General features: G+C 37.3%; 1 protein-coding gene across 1 annotated transcript in view; it reads left to right on the top strand.

Moving 5' to 3' along the window:
• Positions 1–6,903: 6,903 nt before the first annotated feature.
• The window catches only part of POF1B (POF1B actin binding protein), a 96,051-nt gene continuing 87,805 nt past the window's right edge, over positions 6,904–15,149 (top strand). The window contains exon 1 of the mRNA XM_062184042.1: positions 6,904–7,188. Coding sequence (XP_062040026.1) covers positions 6,904–7,188 — 285 coding nt within the window. The remainder of the gene's footprint in view (positions 7,189–15,149) is intronic.

Genomic DNA, 15,149 nt, shown 5'->3' with positions numbered 1-15,149 from the left:
ATACTTATCAAATTATATTTAACCAAGAATTTCTAACTCATTTGGTCATAAAATACTTGGATAGGCATAGCATTCTAGAGCTAGTGTTATTCATATTCACTTTGAGAAATGCTAATCTGAATAATCTTTTTCATTACAGGAGAGGTCAGGTGTCCCTGAAAATTTCCCAGAATCATGGAAGTCGGAACACCTGTCTCATTGCATTTAATCATATTGATGGTTTATTTACTCTGTCCAGAATCCAAGTCTAATTTTCTCTGTTTCAGTTAATTCTGAGCAAAAATATGCCACAGGTAGAATTTAGTTAAGGATAGGGATCCAGAGACCTTGAAGGAGAAATACCAAAATTTTTTCAGGGATCATCTATCTCTACTGTAGGTATATGTATTATCAAATACCTGATAATTTGCTATAACTTTTTTCACTTCAGTTGACGTCACTAAACTGTCCAGTTTTTAAATTCTCTTATTCATTTTTTCAGATTGAGACAAATTTTTTTTTATATATCTGATATTCTGAAACATTGCCCAGACTAAAATTTCCCAATACTGGTTAAATAAGCTCAACTTTAAGTTCTATCAGAAAGTTGGAATGGATTTCTGCAGGCTCAAATGAGTTGACTCATTTATTTATTTTTGACAGGCAGGGTGGATAGTGAGAGAGAGACAGAGAGAAAGGTCTTCCTTTTTGCCGTTGGTTCACCCTCCAATGGCTGCTGCAGCCAGCGCTTCGTGCTGATCTGAAGCCAGGAGCCAGGTGCTTTTCCTGGTCTCCCATTCGGGTGCAGGGCCCAAGGACTTGGGCCATCCTCCACTGCCTTCCCGGGCCATAGCAGAGAGCTGGCCTGGAAGAGGGGCAACCGGGATAGAATCCGGTGCCCCAACCGGGACTAGAACCCGGTGTGCCGGCGCCACAAGACGGAGGATTAGCCTGTTAAGCCACGGCGCCGGCCTAGGACTCATTTATTAAAACAAATGCTTTCATGTAATCATTTCACCTACATTATACTTCAACTACCTTTGACTAATGCTTGTTGATCCTTTCCAGTATGAATAGACTTCCTGGCCATATAGAACATGGAAGTAAAAAGGCTTAAATAACTTAACTTTAACACTCTATCCTTTGCCATTGTATCATTTGCCTCAAGCTATGAGTCTGAGCTAGAGATAGATTTTAGCATCATTCCCATAAAACAGGAGATGGAGGCCTGCACTGTGGTGCAGTGGGTCAAAGCCCCAGCCTGCAGCACAAGCATCCAATATTGGCACTGTTCTACTTCTGATCCAGCTCCCTGCTAATGCACCTGAGAAAGCAGCAGAGGATGGCCCAAGTACTTGGGCCCCTGTACTCACGTGGGAGACCTGGAAGAAGCTCCTGGCTCCTGGCTTTGGCCTGGCCTAGTCCTGGTTGTTGCAGCCATTTGGGGAGTGAACCAGCAGATAGAAGACCTTTCTTTCCTTGTCTACCTCTCTCTGTAACTCTGCCTTTTGAGTAAATAAAATAAATCTTTAAAAAGAAAGGGTGGAGTATAGGACTAGCTATACACATGAAAACTGCTGATGTTGATAAAATGTATAAGGTGATAGAGTTATAATTACTTTTGTTGTTTAATATTCTAAGATAGTTCTGTGCATCAATTTGGATGCATTAATTACTGTTCTGTTTTACCTTAATCATTTTGGGTAGCTAAGCTTTTTAAAAAATAAAACAGGCCCATAGCCTTCTGATACATTCACATTTGCTTTTCAAATTCTTTTATTTCACAAAAATCACAGCATACTATCTGTGAATATTACATTTTAAAGTCTTCTACTTGGGTAGTATATTATAATTAGCAAACACTTTCACATTTGATTCCAATAACAATTTTATGAAGTTGGTATGATATTGTTAAATGTATCTTTGGTCTTCCTCTCCATTTTCTAGCATACAACTCCTAAAATCCTTGAAATCTTCAAGGCAACAAAGGTCATTTTGTCTGTTGACTAGCAACCCCTAGGTAGTTTCAGTGTGAAAACTGGTCACTTGGAACAATTAAGGCAGGATTAGAGGGTTGTAACTTTTACCCTTCCTCTCCAGTCCCTGGAGGAGGAAGAGGGACAGAAGGTTAAGTTGATCACCAAGGACCAATGATTTGATCAATCATGCATATGTAATTAAGCCAAAATAAAAAACAAAAAGGACAGAGTTTGGAGAGCTTCTGGATAGCTGAACATGGGTGAGGTCCTGAAGAGTGGTACACAAGGAGAGGGAAAGGAAATGCCATATCGCTTCCCACATGCATTTCCCTATGTATCTCTTTCCTCTAGTAGTCTGTATCCTTTGATTATTTTTTCACCTGCAATTTACTAAATATTGTGTGTCTTTAAATGTTTTTATTGACTTTTAAATTTTTATATTTTATACAAATTTCATGTATTTCATATATACAGATTTAGGAACATAGTGATATTTCCCACACTATCTTTCCTCCCACCCATACTTCCACCTTTCTTCCTCCTCTGTTTCCCATTCCTACATTTAATTGTCACAAAGATCCCTTTTCAGTTTACTTTATACTCATAAGATTAACCCAACACTAAGTAAAGAGTTCAACAAATAATATGAAGAAAAAAAAAAACAGTATTCCTCAACAGTAGAGGCAAGGGCTGTAAATGATCATCAAATCTCAAAATGTCAATTTCACTTCAATACATTACATTTAAGGTACTCTATTAGTGCCGGCGCTGCGGCTCAATAGGCTAATCCTCCGCCTTGCGGCGCTGGCACACCGGGTTCTAGTCCCGGTTGGGGCACCGGATTCTGTCCCGGTTGCCCCTCTTCCAGGCCAGCTCTCTGCTGTGGCCCGGGAAAGCAGTGGAGGATGGCCCAAGTCCTTGGGCCCTGCACCCCATGGGAGACCAGGAGAAGCACCTGGCTCCTGCCATCGGATCAGCAGCGGCCATTGGAGGGTGAACCAACAGCAAAAATTAAGATCTTTCTGTCTGTCTGTCTAACTGTCCACTCTGCCTGTCAAAAATAAAAAATAATAAGAAAAAAAAAGGTACTCTATTAGTTACCTCAGATGAGGGAAAGCATATGGTATCTGTCTTTTTGGGATTGGCCTATTTCACTAAGTATAATGGTTTCCAGTTGCATCCATTTTATTGCAAAAGTCAGGCACGCACACGCACGAGTGAGAAAGAGAGAGAGAGAGATTACCACTGAGTAGTACTGCATAGTTTATATATACCATAATTTCTTTATCCAGACATCAGTTGATGGACATCTGGGTTGATTCCATAACTTAGCTATTGTGAATTGAGCTGCAATGAACATGGGGGTACAGATGACTGTTTCATCTGCTGATTTAATTTTGCTTGAATATTCTTTATAATAAAACAGTAAATGCAAATAGTGTTTCTCTGAGTTGTGTGAGCTGTTCTAGCAAATTATTGCAAAGAAGGGGTCCTGGTAACCTGATTTATAGCTTATAGAAGCATATGTAAAATAACTTGGGGCTTGCAATTGGCATCTGAATTGGGAGGGCAGTCTTGAGGACTGAACCCTCCATCTGTGGTATCTGACTATCTCATAGTAGACAGTATCATAATTCAATTGAATTAGAGGACATCTAACTGATGTCTAATCCAGAATTGGTTACTTGCTTAGTGTGTGTGAGAACATAAGAGAGCATTCTGTATTGTGAGAATATAAGAGAAACTGAGTTGATTTTTCCATTATGCACAGTACATCGACCTTCAAGACAGCTCAGTCAAAATGTAAATCACTGTTTTATTGCATTTAATTTATGCAGTGAACATTCTTTACTCCATCCCTTATTCCTGTCATTAATGTAGACAGTTTCATTTTTCTACTTTGTGTATTTACTTCTTAAAATTTTAAAGAATGAATTTGTTAATAATCAGAAACAATAAAGATTTTCTTCACTGTGTTAGAACTGAATTAGCTTCTAAGGGAGTGTTAATTCTATTCCCCAAATCCATAATCGTAATGAGTTTTCTTCAGTACTAAATATAAAATATCTATATTACTGAATGAGACATAAGAATGGTTAGAAAAGTAATTACAGATTATCTTAACATGTCTGGAGCTAATAATAAGGAATCAACTCTTACTACCCCATCCAGCAATGTGAGAATGGTAGCATGCTAATGAAGCCTGCAGAACATAGAATGTCAGTTCCTTGGATTTTCAAGTGTAAAACAAAGTACTATTATTAAGTACACAAATATATTTTATTCATATATATTTATTAATCAACAATAGGATAGTATTAACATCCTCATAAAAGAGAAATAAAACAATTGAAGCTGAATATTATGCAATGCTCAAGAGAATTCTTAAGAGTAGAAACTTTCATGAGAATGATAAACCTCTCTGAAGTGCACAAGAATAGTCAACATCTGTGTCATAGTTAGATATAATCTCATTTCTTATATACTTTCTCCGAGTTTCAAGCTATTTCTCCCTTATATGCAATGATGGGAAACAGTGATGAATGAGCCTAAGGGATGAGATGAGTGTAAAAGTTTCACACATTAATTGTAGCCCAACCACATCAATGTAGCTGCCTCAAAATGCTACGTATCTGGGGCCAGCGCTGTGGCTTAGTAGGTAAAGCCGCCACCTGCAGTGCCCGCATCCCATACAGGCACCGGTTCATGCCCTGGCTGCTCTACTTCTGATCCAGCTCTCTGCTATGGCCTGGAAAAGCAGTAGAGGATGACCCAAGTCCTTGGGCTCCTGAACCCACGTGAGAGACCTGGAAGAAGCTCCTGGCTCCTGGCTTCGGATCAGCGCAGCCCCGGTTGTTGCAGCCAATTGGGGAGTGAACCAGCAGATGGAAGACTCTCTCTCTCTCTCTCTCTCTCTCTCTCTCTCTCCATCTCCTTCTCTCTGTGTATAACTCTGACTTTAAAAAAATGCTCCATATCTAAGATTTTTGGAGAGTAGGAATGACCAGCATTTTGTGGATCAAGGAGTTCTTAATCATCTCAATCTCTTACTTTCTTTACTAGATCACCTCTTGGCTAGCATCAGATATTAACAGCACTTTGTTGTGTTTAATTCAGATTTAAACAATCAAAACTGACTAGATGACCCTACTTAACATCCATTTAGTGTTTACACATAAGGTGTATTCAAAATGATACTGCTAATGATATTAGTGAGTTATTGATCTGATGTTTTACCAGGCTGTTTGACAGGTCACGTGTTTCTAATTAAATGTTCATTGATTCTTGAGAAACAGTGTTAAAATGAACAAGGATTAGATATGAAAGCTCTGCACACAGCACACAAATATAAATATAAAAGTTAGTGTACAGTAAGTTATTTTAAAGAGTTTTAATATAGATTTTTGCATATTCTTTCCCCATTAAAAAAAGTAGATTCCTTTTAAAGTCAAGTAGAAGCTAGTGTTTCTTACCTAGAATATTTATTAGACAACAACATGCCTAACAATTTAAAAATGTAATAAGCAATATAATACAGTAGATAAGACCTTAGATTCTAAAGTCGGTCTCCCTATCTTCAAATCCCAGACCCACCATTTACTATTATTTATCTTTGGGACTCTTTCCATGTCTATGCCTCAGTTTCTTACCAAATAACCTTCACCAAATTTGAGGATGACATAATATACATAGTAAGTGACCTGTAAATCATTACACTTTGTTCACTCAGCAGATAAAAAGCTGGCTAGCCATCTGGATGCCTTTGTCTTCTCCAGAATTGTAGTGGTATGCTAGGTGTTACAGTATATATGTGCATCAGGAACATATTTCTTTTCTGAAGACATTCTCAGTGAATATTCTGGAGTTCAGTGGTGCTGAAGAGTTTTGCAAGGCAAAATCTGATGGTTAAATGCCATTATGATTGGAATTTCAAGTAGTAATAATATTAGTGCTCACCACATTTAAATTTCATTATGTAGGTGAGACACTCCTTAGGAGCTGGAGCTCCCTTCACTGCTGGATTTCAAAAGGCAATCAAATTCAGTGTTTCTTAAGGCACAAATAAAGTCAGGGTACATTTCTTTGTAAAACTGCAGAACAATAAATACAAATACCAACAATTCAGAGCATTTGTGGAATGGTTAGGTTTTTCTGGACCATCCCTTTCCCCTTTCTAGACAGCAATTCAGTCACTTAGACAAATCTCTTCCAGTGTATGTTAGAAAAGCACACTAGGACTGGAGCAAGACAAACAGGTTCCATAAATGAGAGAGAGTTGCTAGAAGGAGACCCCATAGCAACCTCAACTGCAATTATCAGCCGGGTTTTACAGAGAGACTGTACATTTATCTGTGAAAATTAGTGCATCCCTCGGCTAATACCCATTATTTTGGTCTGAGATTCTGCAATGATAATACTTATGCTTGTAACTAACTTTGCTAAGCTTACAAACCTCAAGAAAACTACTTTCATATGATGATTGTGACTTTTTTTTTCTCTAGCTCTAGCAAGTTTTAGCATGGGCATATCTGCAAATTTCCAGTCCCATGGGCTTGGAATCTCTGGCTTCTGCTCTACAGACTCCTTTACCTACTGCATAGCCTTGTAGCTATCTCTGTGGCAAGGCAGGGCCTCTCCTGGCACGGAAACCTGCCAGGTGAATCCGCCCCATAGGGGCGTGCCTGTACCATTTCCTGGAGCAATCTCACAGGGTGGCTCCACTTTTCATTTGAGCTCAAATACTTTGCTGCCTCCTCTGCAGCTGCCAGACCTGCTTCTGCTGCTGCTCAGGTAACTCATCTCTGCCTGGCACGACTCTGGGCAGAGGAGGTTGATAAATGGCTTGAGTACATGTTCCTGCCTGCCTATACTTTTCTTTCATTGTCTCTCTTTGTTTGTTCCTCAGGGAGAGCATCTGGGGAGTCCCTTGCTGACCATTGAGAAGATGATGAGCTCAAGCTATTGGAGTGAGACCAGCAGCAGCAGCTGTGGGACTCAGCAACCCCTAGAGGTGCTGCAGTGCCAGCCCCAGCATTACCACTGCTACCACCAGTCAAGCCAACCTCAGCAGCCTCCAGAAAAAAATGTAGTATACGAGCGAGTGAGGACCTACAGTGGGCCCATGAACAAGGTGGTGCAGGCCTTGGACCCCATCGGCTCTCGAGAAGTGCTCTCCCCTCTCAAAGCTGCCTCCTCCTACCAAAACTTGGTTTGGAGCGACCATTCCCAGGTATCATAAAGACAGCTGTGCTAGGCTAATACAGGGAGTAGATCTTGAATCTCATTTCTCTTCTTTCTGCTTCTTTCTCTCTGTTGTACATGGTATCTTTTGGTGGATTGCAGTGCTGGACAGTAAGCTAAATTTAGTTTCATGCCTATTGTCATTTCTTTATGATTTCTTATGATTTTCATGATTTAACTAGAGCCTAGGAAGCCCCATTTTCCACTGGATTTAATTGAAAGATCTTAACTGAGGTATTTCTGTCCCCTACTGTAAAACATTCCTCAATTCAAATACAGTAGGTTCTTTCCTTCCTTTCTTAAGAACAGGTTTCCACTGATTCCCTTTATATAAGAAGCAAACAGGTATCTTGTACCTAATATGGTAGTACAGGGACAAATTGCATGTATGGAGTGACGAGCAGGTATTTGTGTTCAGCAAATAGTGTGTTGCTCTAGGATAAGTGACAGGTGCAGATGTCTGTTTCAATTGCCATTTGTGTTTCATCTTCTGAAAATGATCAATTACTGTATTATTAGGTAAATATTTTTGGAATATTGGTAGAAGATGTACTTAAAGAGTAGTATAGGACTTAGGAAGGTGAAATGGAAACAGTAGTTATATGTAAGCTACAAAAGATGGAACTCTTAAAACATCCTTTAAACTGAAATTAAATCTTTAAGGTTTTTTTTTAGAATCAATACCTGTACTAATAATCTTGCCAATAAACGAAAAGTGATATTGCAAGAGTATATAAAATGAACAGTTTTAGATCTATTTCACTTTCTGATTCTGCATTAAATTTTCATGTCAAGAAAGAAAAGAAAAATAGTGACTTTTTAAAATTTAACATTGCATTTTGTTTTGTTTTGTTCAGACTGGGAAACTCCTCATATCTTAATCCATATCACTTAAAAGGCAATTGCTATAATGTCATGATTTTTTATTTATAGCATGTATAATCTTAAAATTCATTTGTTTTCCAAAAACAAATATTACATCATGAAAAATTTCATGTCTTTAAGTTCTCTAGAAACTTTTATCCAAACTTAAATTGTATTTCCAACATAGAATTTCTACTGTAAATATCTCAAAGTGAAACCATTGGAATACTATCCTATGTTATGTTATTATACTAGTTGGGGATAATATGGGTTATTTTTCCAAAAACTGAAATATTAAGTAGGATATGAAATGGCATTCTAATATTCATAATGGAACTATTTGAAGGGTATTTTCAAAGATATAGATAACCCTAAAACCCCAAATGCCAAAATTTTTCTTTTATTTCACTCCTTGCATGATTTTAGGATAAAACATGAAAAAAATCAAAGATTTACCATTAGGAATTTACTGATTGAGAAAAACTATAGCTGTATTGATATCAAGGGAAGAAAAATGTTATGACCAAAAACTACTAGTTTGTATAAGTGATAATAATGCAAATGTACATTCCAACATTCAGTATTGCAATGATAATGCCTAACTATGTGGGTGTCACCTTTGGTTCCTAGTAGCCCCAAAAGAATGTGAAGGCTGAAAACAACAATTACTATTATCATAGGAATGCTAAAATCATTGTATTTTCCATAGCTATTTTAACACATTTAACTTCTTCTTGTCAACTTGCTAGTTTAAAAAAGAAGATGAATAGATATGCATTTGAAAGCTGAAACTTAGTAAATTATAAATATTGACTACTGAATAACCTTTCAAAATCATGCTTTTTTATTTGCTCCATAGTTCAACTTTTTCTTTTAATAATCCCTGGGACCAGGCTTTGAACAGGTGAAGCTTTTTGCAGGACTTTCCCTCTTTTACCTGAAATTAGACAGAGATCCTTACAAGATCATCCTAAAATAGAATTTCCCATAGAGGTGTTTATAAAGACCCTTAGGGACAGAAAGTATGGCCACAGAAACTAGGATAAAAGATGAGAACGCAGGATGTTGTGAAGTCAGATTATTTTCATGATAGTAAAGAAAGAAAAATAAGGGCTGAGTGTGAATGAGGGAGCTGCGATTCAAGCTGTGTGGAAAAGATTTTTAAAAAAAATAAACATATTCCCTTGGTGAAGCAAGAAGAGAGAAAATTTGACTATAAAATTTCAAACTGAGTTGGATATCAAAGGGCATTCAAAAATCAACTAAAAGAGAACTTGTCAAGACAGCTTTTAGATAGTTACCACAAAGAATGTGACAAGGAAACTTCTATTTTATTTTCCCTTCGCCCTGTTTATTGGTAGGATTGTGAAGTTGTGTAAAGTAGTACCTAAATTTGATCTGCAATTACTTTTGTGCTTTTTATGTACCATTGCTAAGCTCAAACAAGCAATGCATATTACTAAAATTTCTAATATTACATATTAAAAAAGATTTTTACCTTTTATTTATTTGATGTTTTAATAAAGCTTCTCCTTAATATCCCATGTTTCAGATAGGTTGGTATACAACAGTTATTCTGATATCAGAGTTTGTGACCATGGCATCTGGCAAAATGGGTATTGCAGTCATGCTGGTTATCATGAATTCATTTAAACTTTTATTTTGCTGTTAGCATTTTGGTGTTCAGATGACATTCAGAGAATTCATTGGATTTTCAAATAAATATTGCCAGTAATTAAATATGTCCTTTTCAAGAAACTCAAATTGATGTCACTCTACTTTGCTTCCTGAATCTTAATTTTAGGTCATGTAGTAGACAGTTTAGATTTAACCAAATGCTTTTTGCAGCACTTTAGTAATTTCTATTTCTGGATTTTTAGTACATATTTTACCCTATTGCCCTCTTGTGCACTAAAATGCTGTTTGTAGATAAAAACATTTTAAATTTGTCCAGATCATAAACTTACTTTGTTTCTTGTCTATAATTGATCAAATGTATTTCATGGTTTTCTTGGTAATCATTTTGTCTGATTGATGGGTGTTTCTTGTAGAAGATTAGCTATAGAAATCTTGCTGGTGACATTGTCTAAACTAATGGTAGAATTGAAATGACTGAGTTTACCAATATGAGCAAGTAAAATCAAACACAGGTGTAAAATCAAACACAGATGGCATTTTAGAACTGAATGTGGTCTTGTAAATAAATAGATTTCTAGAAGCTACTGGAAACAAAAGAAAACAAACAAAAAAACCCCTTACAGTTCAATCTTTAATAAGGCTTAAATATTAACTTACTATCATTAAATGAAATACTGCCTTAAATGAACAGCACATCTGTGAACTAATCATTGGATTTCTATTTTTTCCTTCCATTAGTTTTAGTTTTTATGGAGTTCAAGATATTTTGCATTTGTACAGAAAAACTCTGTTGTAAAGGGAAAGGGTTTGTGTGTGTGTGCATGTATGTGCAAGAGAGAGAGAGAGAGAGAGAGAGAGAGGGAGGGAGAGAGAAGGATCAAATAAAATATTTTAATTTTAGTACTAGTCATTTGTTGAACTGCTGATCAAGTGACTATTTTGTAGGTAAATATTTTGTAGTTTTCTGGATAAATACCATTTGCCTGTCCACTCTGAGGACAAGCAGAGTCTGGCACATATGTCTATATTTCATTTTAAAAGATTTTTTGTGGTAATCAGTATTTTTTGAAAAACAAGGTTTGGCACAAGAAGGGATTTCTTAATGTTCATCTTGTAAGGGTTACTATTCTTTTGAATTTGAAAATCGCAAACAAAACAGCCTAGAGGAAAATATGTGTTTATGAATGTCCTCTACTCTCAATAATTATTCGGTTGATGCTTACCTTTGTTTACCTTTTTTTTCACTTTTCTTTGGTTACAAAGATTGTGGATAGCTCCCCTACTGTGCCAGGATTTCTGTACACTATGCGAAAATCTTCCTGTTCTGTGGGGAGGGGTATGTTCCTTTGAAAAGTTGTTGTTCAAGGGTGTGGTCACTAAAGTGAATGATTGTTCAGGGAAGTGGTTTGCCTGAAAAAAGAATGAGGTCACAGGATAAAGGGGCCAGCGTTTTCAGCTTCTGTCATCCTTTTTGTGCTTACAATTGAATGAAGCTATAGAAATTGTGAATGCAATGGATTGCCGGATGAAAATGCCCATAGAATTTGTTTTTTTTTAAATATTTATTTATTTATTTGAAAGTCTGAATTACACAGAGAGGGAAGGAGAGGCAGAGAGAGAGAGAGGTCTTCCATCTGCTGGTTCACTCCCCAATTGGCCACAACAATTGGAGCTGTGCCGATCTGAAGCCAGGAACCAGGAGCTTATTCCAGGTTCCCCACGTGTGTGCAGGGGCCCAAGTCCATCTTCCACTGCTTTCCCAGGCCATAGCAGAGAGCTGGATTGGAAGTGGAGCAGCCAGAACCAGTGTCCATATGGGATGCCAGCACTACAGGTGGCAGCTTTAACAGCTACACCACAGTGCTGGCCCTGCCCATAGCATTTGTATAAGGGAGGTCTGATAAATTACTAGGCCTATTTTCAGTCAATGGAATTTGCAAGCTGTCATTGTGTGTATGTATGTGCATGCACACACCTGTGCATGTGTTTGAGAGAGAGGGATGGGGAGACAGTGGGAAGAGAGGATAACTTTCAACTGTCCTGGTCCAAATTTCTTTTCTCGACAATTTATGTTAAAAGAACTGGGAGCCATGATCTTAAACTTCACTTAAAAGTTAAAACTTTTCTAAACAAGTATATTTGGGCCAAATGTTTTTCACTTCAAAAGCCATCCCAATAGAGGTCCTTTTTTGACTTCAACTGGAGCATACACAAGAGACCCTCAAAAAGTTTATGGAAAAATGGAATTTAGAGATAAGTTTATTTTGGTGCAGAAAATTGAGATCCATGCATAATTTTGAAGACCTGTCATATGCCTTGATTTCATTTTTTTAATTCATCTTTTAATTTTATTTTTTACAAACATTTTATAGTAGTCTTTACACTTACAGTTTTTTACTTTTTTAAGAGGCTAGAGTCTTGCTATGTGGCCATGGAGTTATTTATTTTCATCGTATTTGAGAGAGAGGGAGAATCTTACATCTTTTGGTTCAATCCCCAAATGCCCACAATTGCAGAGGCTGTGCCAGATGGAAGCCAGGATCCTGGAATTCAAACTGGGTTGGAATCAAAAGCAGAGCCAGGTCTGGAACCCAGGCACCTTCATATGGGTGCCAGTGTCCCAGGTGGTGGCTTAATTACTGCACCAAATGTCTGCCCTTGTTTCCAGTTTTTAAAAACAGAACGCATGTACTGCAAGGAGACTGCAAGTCTTATTTCTTCTCTGTCTCATAATTCCCTTCAAAAACAAAAACAAAAAACCATGAGCGCCTTCAATGAGGGCTTACTGGTACATTCTATTGTTTCCTTTAAATGAAAACAAAATCACAGACTTTATTCTAACTGATGGAAGCATTTGCTTCACCTAAAGAGAGACCATTATAATTTGTGTGTTTCTTGCTGTGTAAAGTTCAGAATAACACGTCAACCACAGACTAAGGCAAATGTGTAACCATGTAACCAAAGTAGCTCCCATACTACTCAGGGATTTTATTCAAGTGACAGTTTCCCTTGGCAAATTCTTTCAGCATAAATGTCAAGAAGTTTTTGAAAATATTCTCTTTTTGACCTTCTTACCTAAACCATTCCCAACATTACTTTCAGTGATTCTCATAGTCATTGGGACTGACAGGAGCATCCACAAGACTCCCCTTGTTGTCCTTCTTAGAAACTTGTACTATGTATTAGTCTTGAAGTAAACTTTTAAAATTCAAATTAAACAACATAAAAGAGTTCCATGTTCATTTCAACAAGTTTTCAAATATTTAGAGAACAAAGTTCTGTACTACCCATGCATATTTTGGTGTCTATTTCCTAATTCTCATTCCCATCAGTCTCTCTTGTATCTGTTGCACATGCTCTTGAGCTCTTTGATCGGAGTTATCAACAGGAAAACAAAAGCCAGTGGGTATTGACTGACAAGGTTTAGTTTTGGCAGTCTAAAGAGCAGTCTGAGAACACTATATGGTGAAAATGTTCATGCAAATGAGTCTTTGCAGAATGTCTCAGAGAGATCCACAAAAAATAAATGTGCAGTGCAGTGATGAGGTGCACTTTGGCAGAACAGAACAACGAAGCCATCTAGTTGTAGTGAGTGAGAACATAGGCTTTGGTTTTAGCCATCTTGGTTTTTAATTCTGGCTTCCGGGACTCTTAGTTGTATGCACCAGCTGCCTCATCTGTGAAGTGGAACAATAATAACACCTAACTCATTTGTGATAATCTGTGCTGGGAAATGCATAACACAGTGCCTTACACATTTTAAGTTTTATTTGATGCATTAACCAAACAAGTTGCTTGCTTTCTCAGGACCTCAGTTTCCTCACTTTTAAAGCAGGGAAACTAATAGTTTCTTTCAGGATTGTAGTGGGTATTGAATGAGATAACTTGTGAAGGTGTCCCGCAAAATATCTGGCACAGAGTTATCACTGAATAATTTTCTTTCTTTTATCTGTATTATTGATTTCTGAAAATACAATTGACAAAAGCCCTTTGCTGCAGAGACAAGACACTAAACTAAATTAACAGACTATAAAGTGAGAGTTCCTTTGACATGGAAAGATTAGGTAAGCACCCATGCTTGAAAGACTTATTAGGACTCTACTAGCTATGAAAGACTAATGAGGAAAAGCATTAAAGCAATTTTCTGAAATATATGGTATATGATCAAAAGACTGGAACAGCAGGAATATATTTATAATGTTTACTGGCATAAATATCCTTTAGAAGGATGAATTTGGGAGTTCTCATGTTCTTAGTCTTTGAACTTGAACCTCAGTAGTTCAGATGGAGTTCTTAATTTACTGTTCTTTCTTTTTTAATTACAAAGTGACACCAATTGTTAAACCTTGCTTGAAGTCTATCCATTTACCTAAGGCTTCCTCTAGAGTGTACTTCTACTAAGGTAATCACTAGCCCACATGTGGCTACTTATATTTGAATTTAAATTAAATTGAAATCCATTCCATTTTTCGGTTACATTAGCTTTATTTTAAGTGCTCAACAGTCACGTGTTATTAGTGACTACTATACAGGACAGCACAGATATAAAATATTTCTACCATTGCAGAGAGTTCTATTGGACAGTGAAGCTCTGTACATTTAAGACATTCGTTATTTACATAGAAATGTCTCTGAAGCCAATACATTTAAAAAGATTTGTGTGTACAACTGTGTGATCAAAGTGCTGCTAGTTTATGTGATCAACTATAATCAACAAATAGGAATGGAAAGAAACGAAGTCACAGCCCCTCACAGTTTAAGTGTAAAGTAGCTACTTCATTAGAAGGGAAACTGAATCCATAATTTTTTTTTCTTATTTGAAAGGTAGAGTTACAGAGAGAGAGAAAGGAAGAGACAGAGACAGAGAGATCTCCCAACCACTGATTCATTCCCCAAATGACCATAATGATCAGATCTGAATCAGGCTGAAGCCAGGAACCAGGAGCCACTTCCAGGGGTCCCATATGGGTGTAGGGGCCCAAGCACTTGGGCCATCTTCCACTGCTTTCCCAGGTGCATTAGCAGGGAGCTGGATCAGAATTGGAGCAGCTGGGACTCTAACTGGTGCCCATATTGGATGCCAGAATTGTAGGCAGCAGCTTAACCCTGTCCATCACAAACAGGGCCCCCATAAAACACCAGCAGAAGAATTGAATGTAGGAATTACATATGTATACATGTATCTATTCTTCTATCTGTACAATTTTTTCCCAAAAGCCCACTGTTTGACACAGCTTTGATTAAGAAGAGTAAAAAGATGAAAATTAACCCCCTCAATCACAATACATCTTCCTTTCTTTTGCTCACATGATCTGAGTTTTATATCCTTTCTGGAACAGCCTCTTCTTTTCCTTCACCCACTGAATTCATTTTGAACCTTAGTAAAGTTAAGTATAATTCTAATTCTTAAAGATGAGCTAATCAAGGCACAAAGATGTTATATAACTT

The sequence above is a fragment of the Lepus europaeus genome, chromosome X (genome assembly GCF_033115175.1).
Source record: "Lepus europaeus isolate LE1 chromosome X, mLepTim1.pri, whole genome shotgun sequence".
Lineage (NCBI taxonomy): Eukaryota > Metazoa > Chordata > Mammalia > Lagomorpha > Leporidae > Lepus > Lepus europaeus.
The sequence above is the reverse complement of the archived record's forward strand: the minus strand, read 5'-3'. Positions and strand labels throughout refer to the sequence as shown.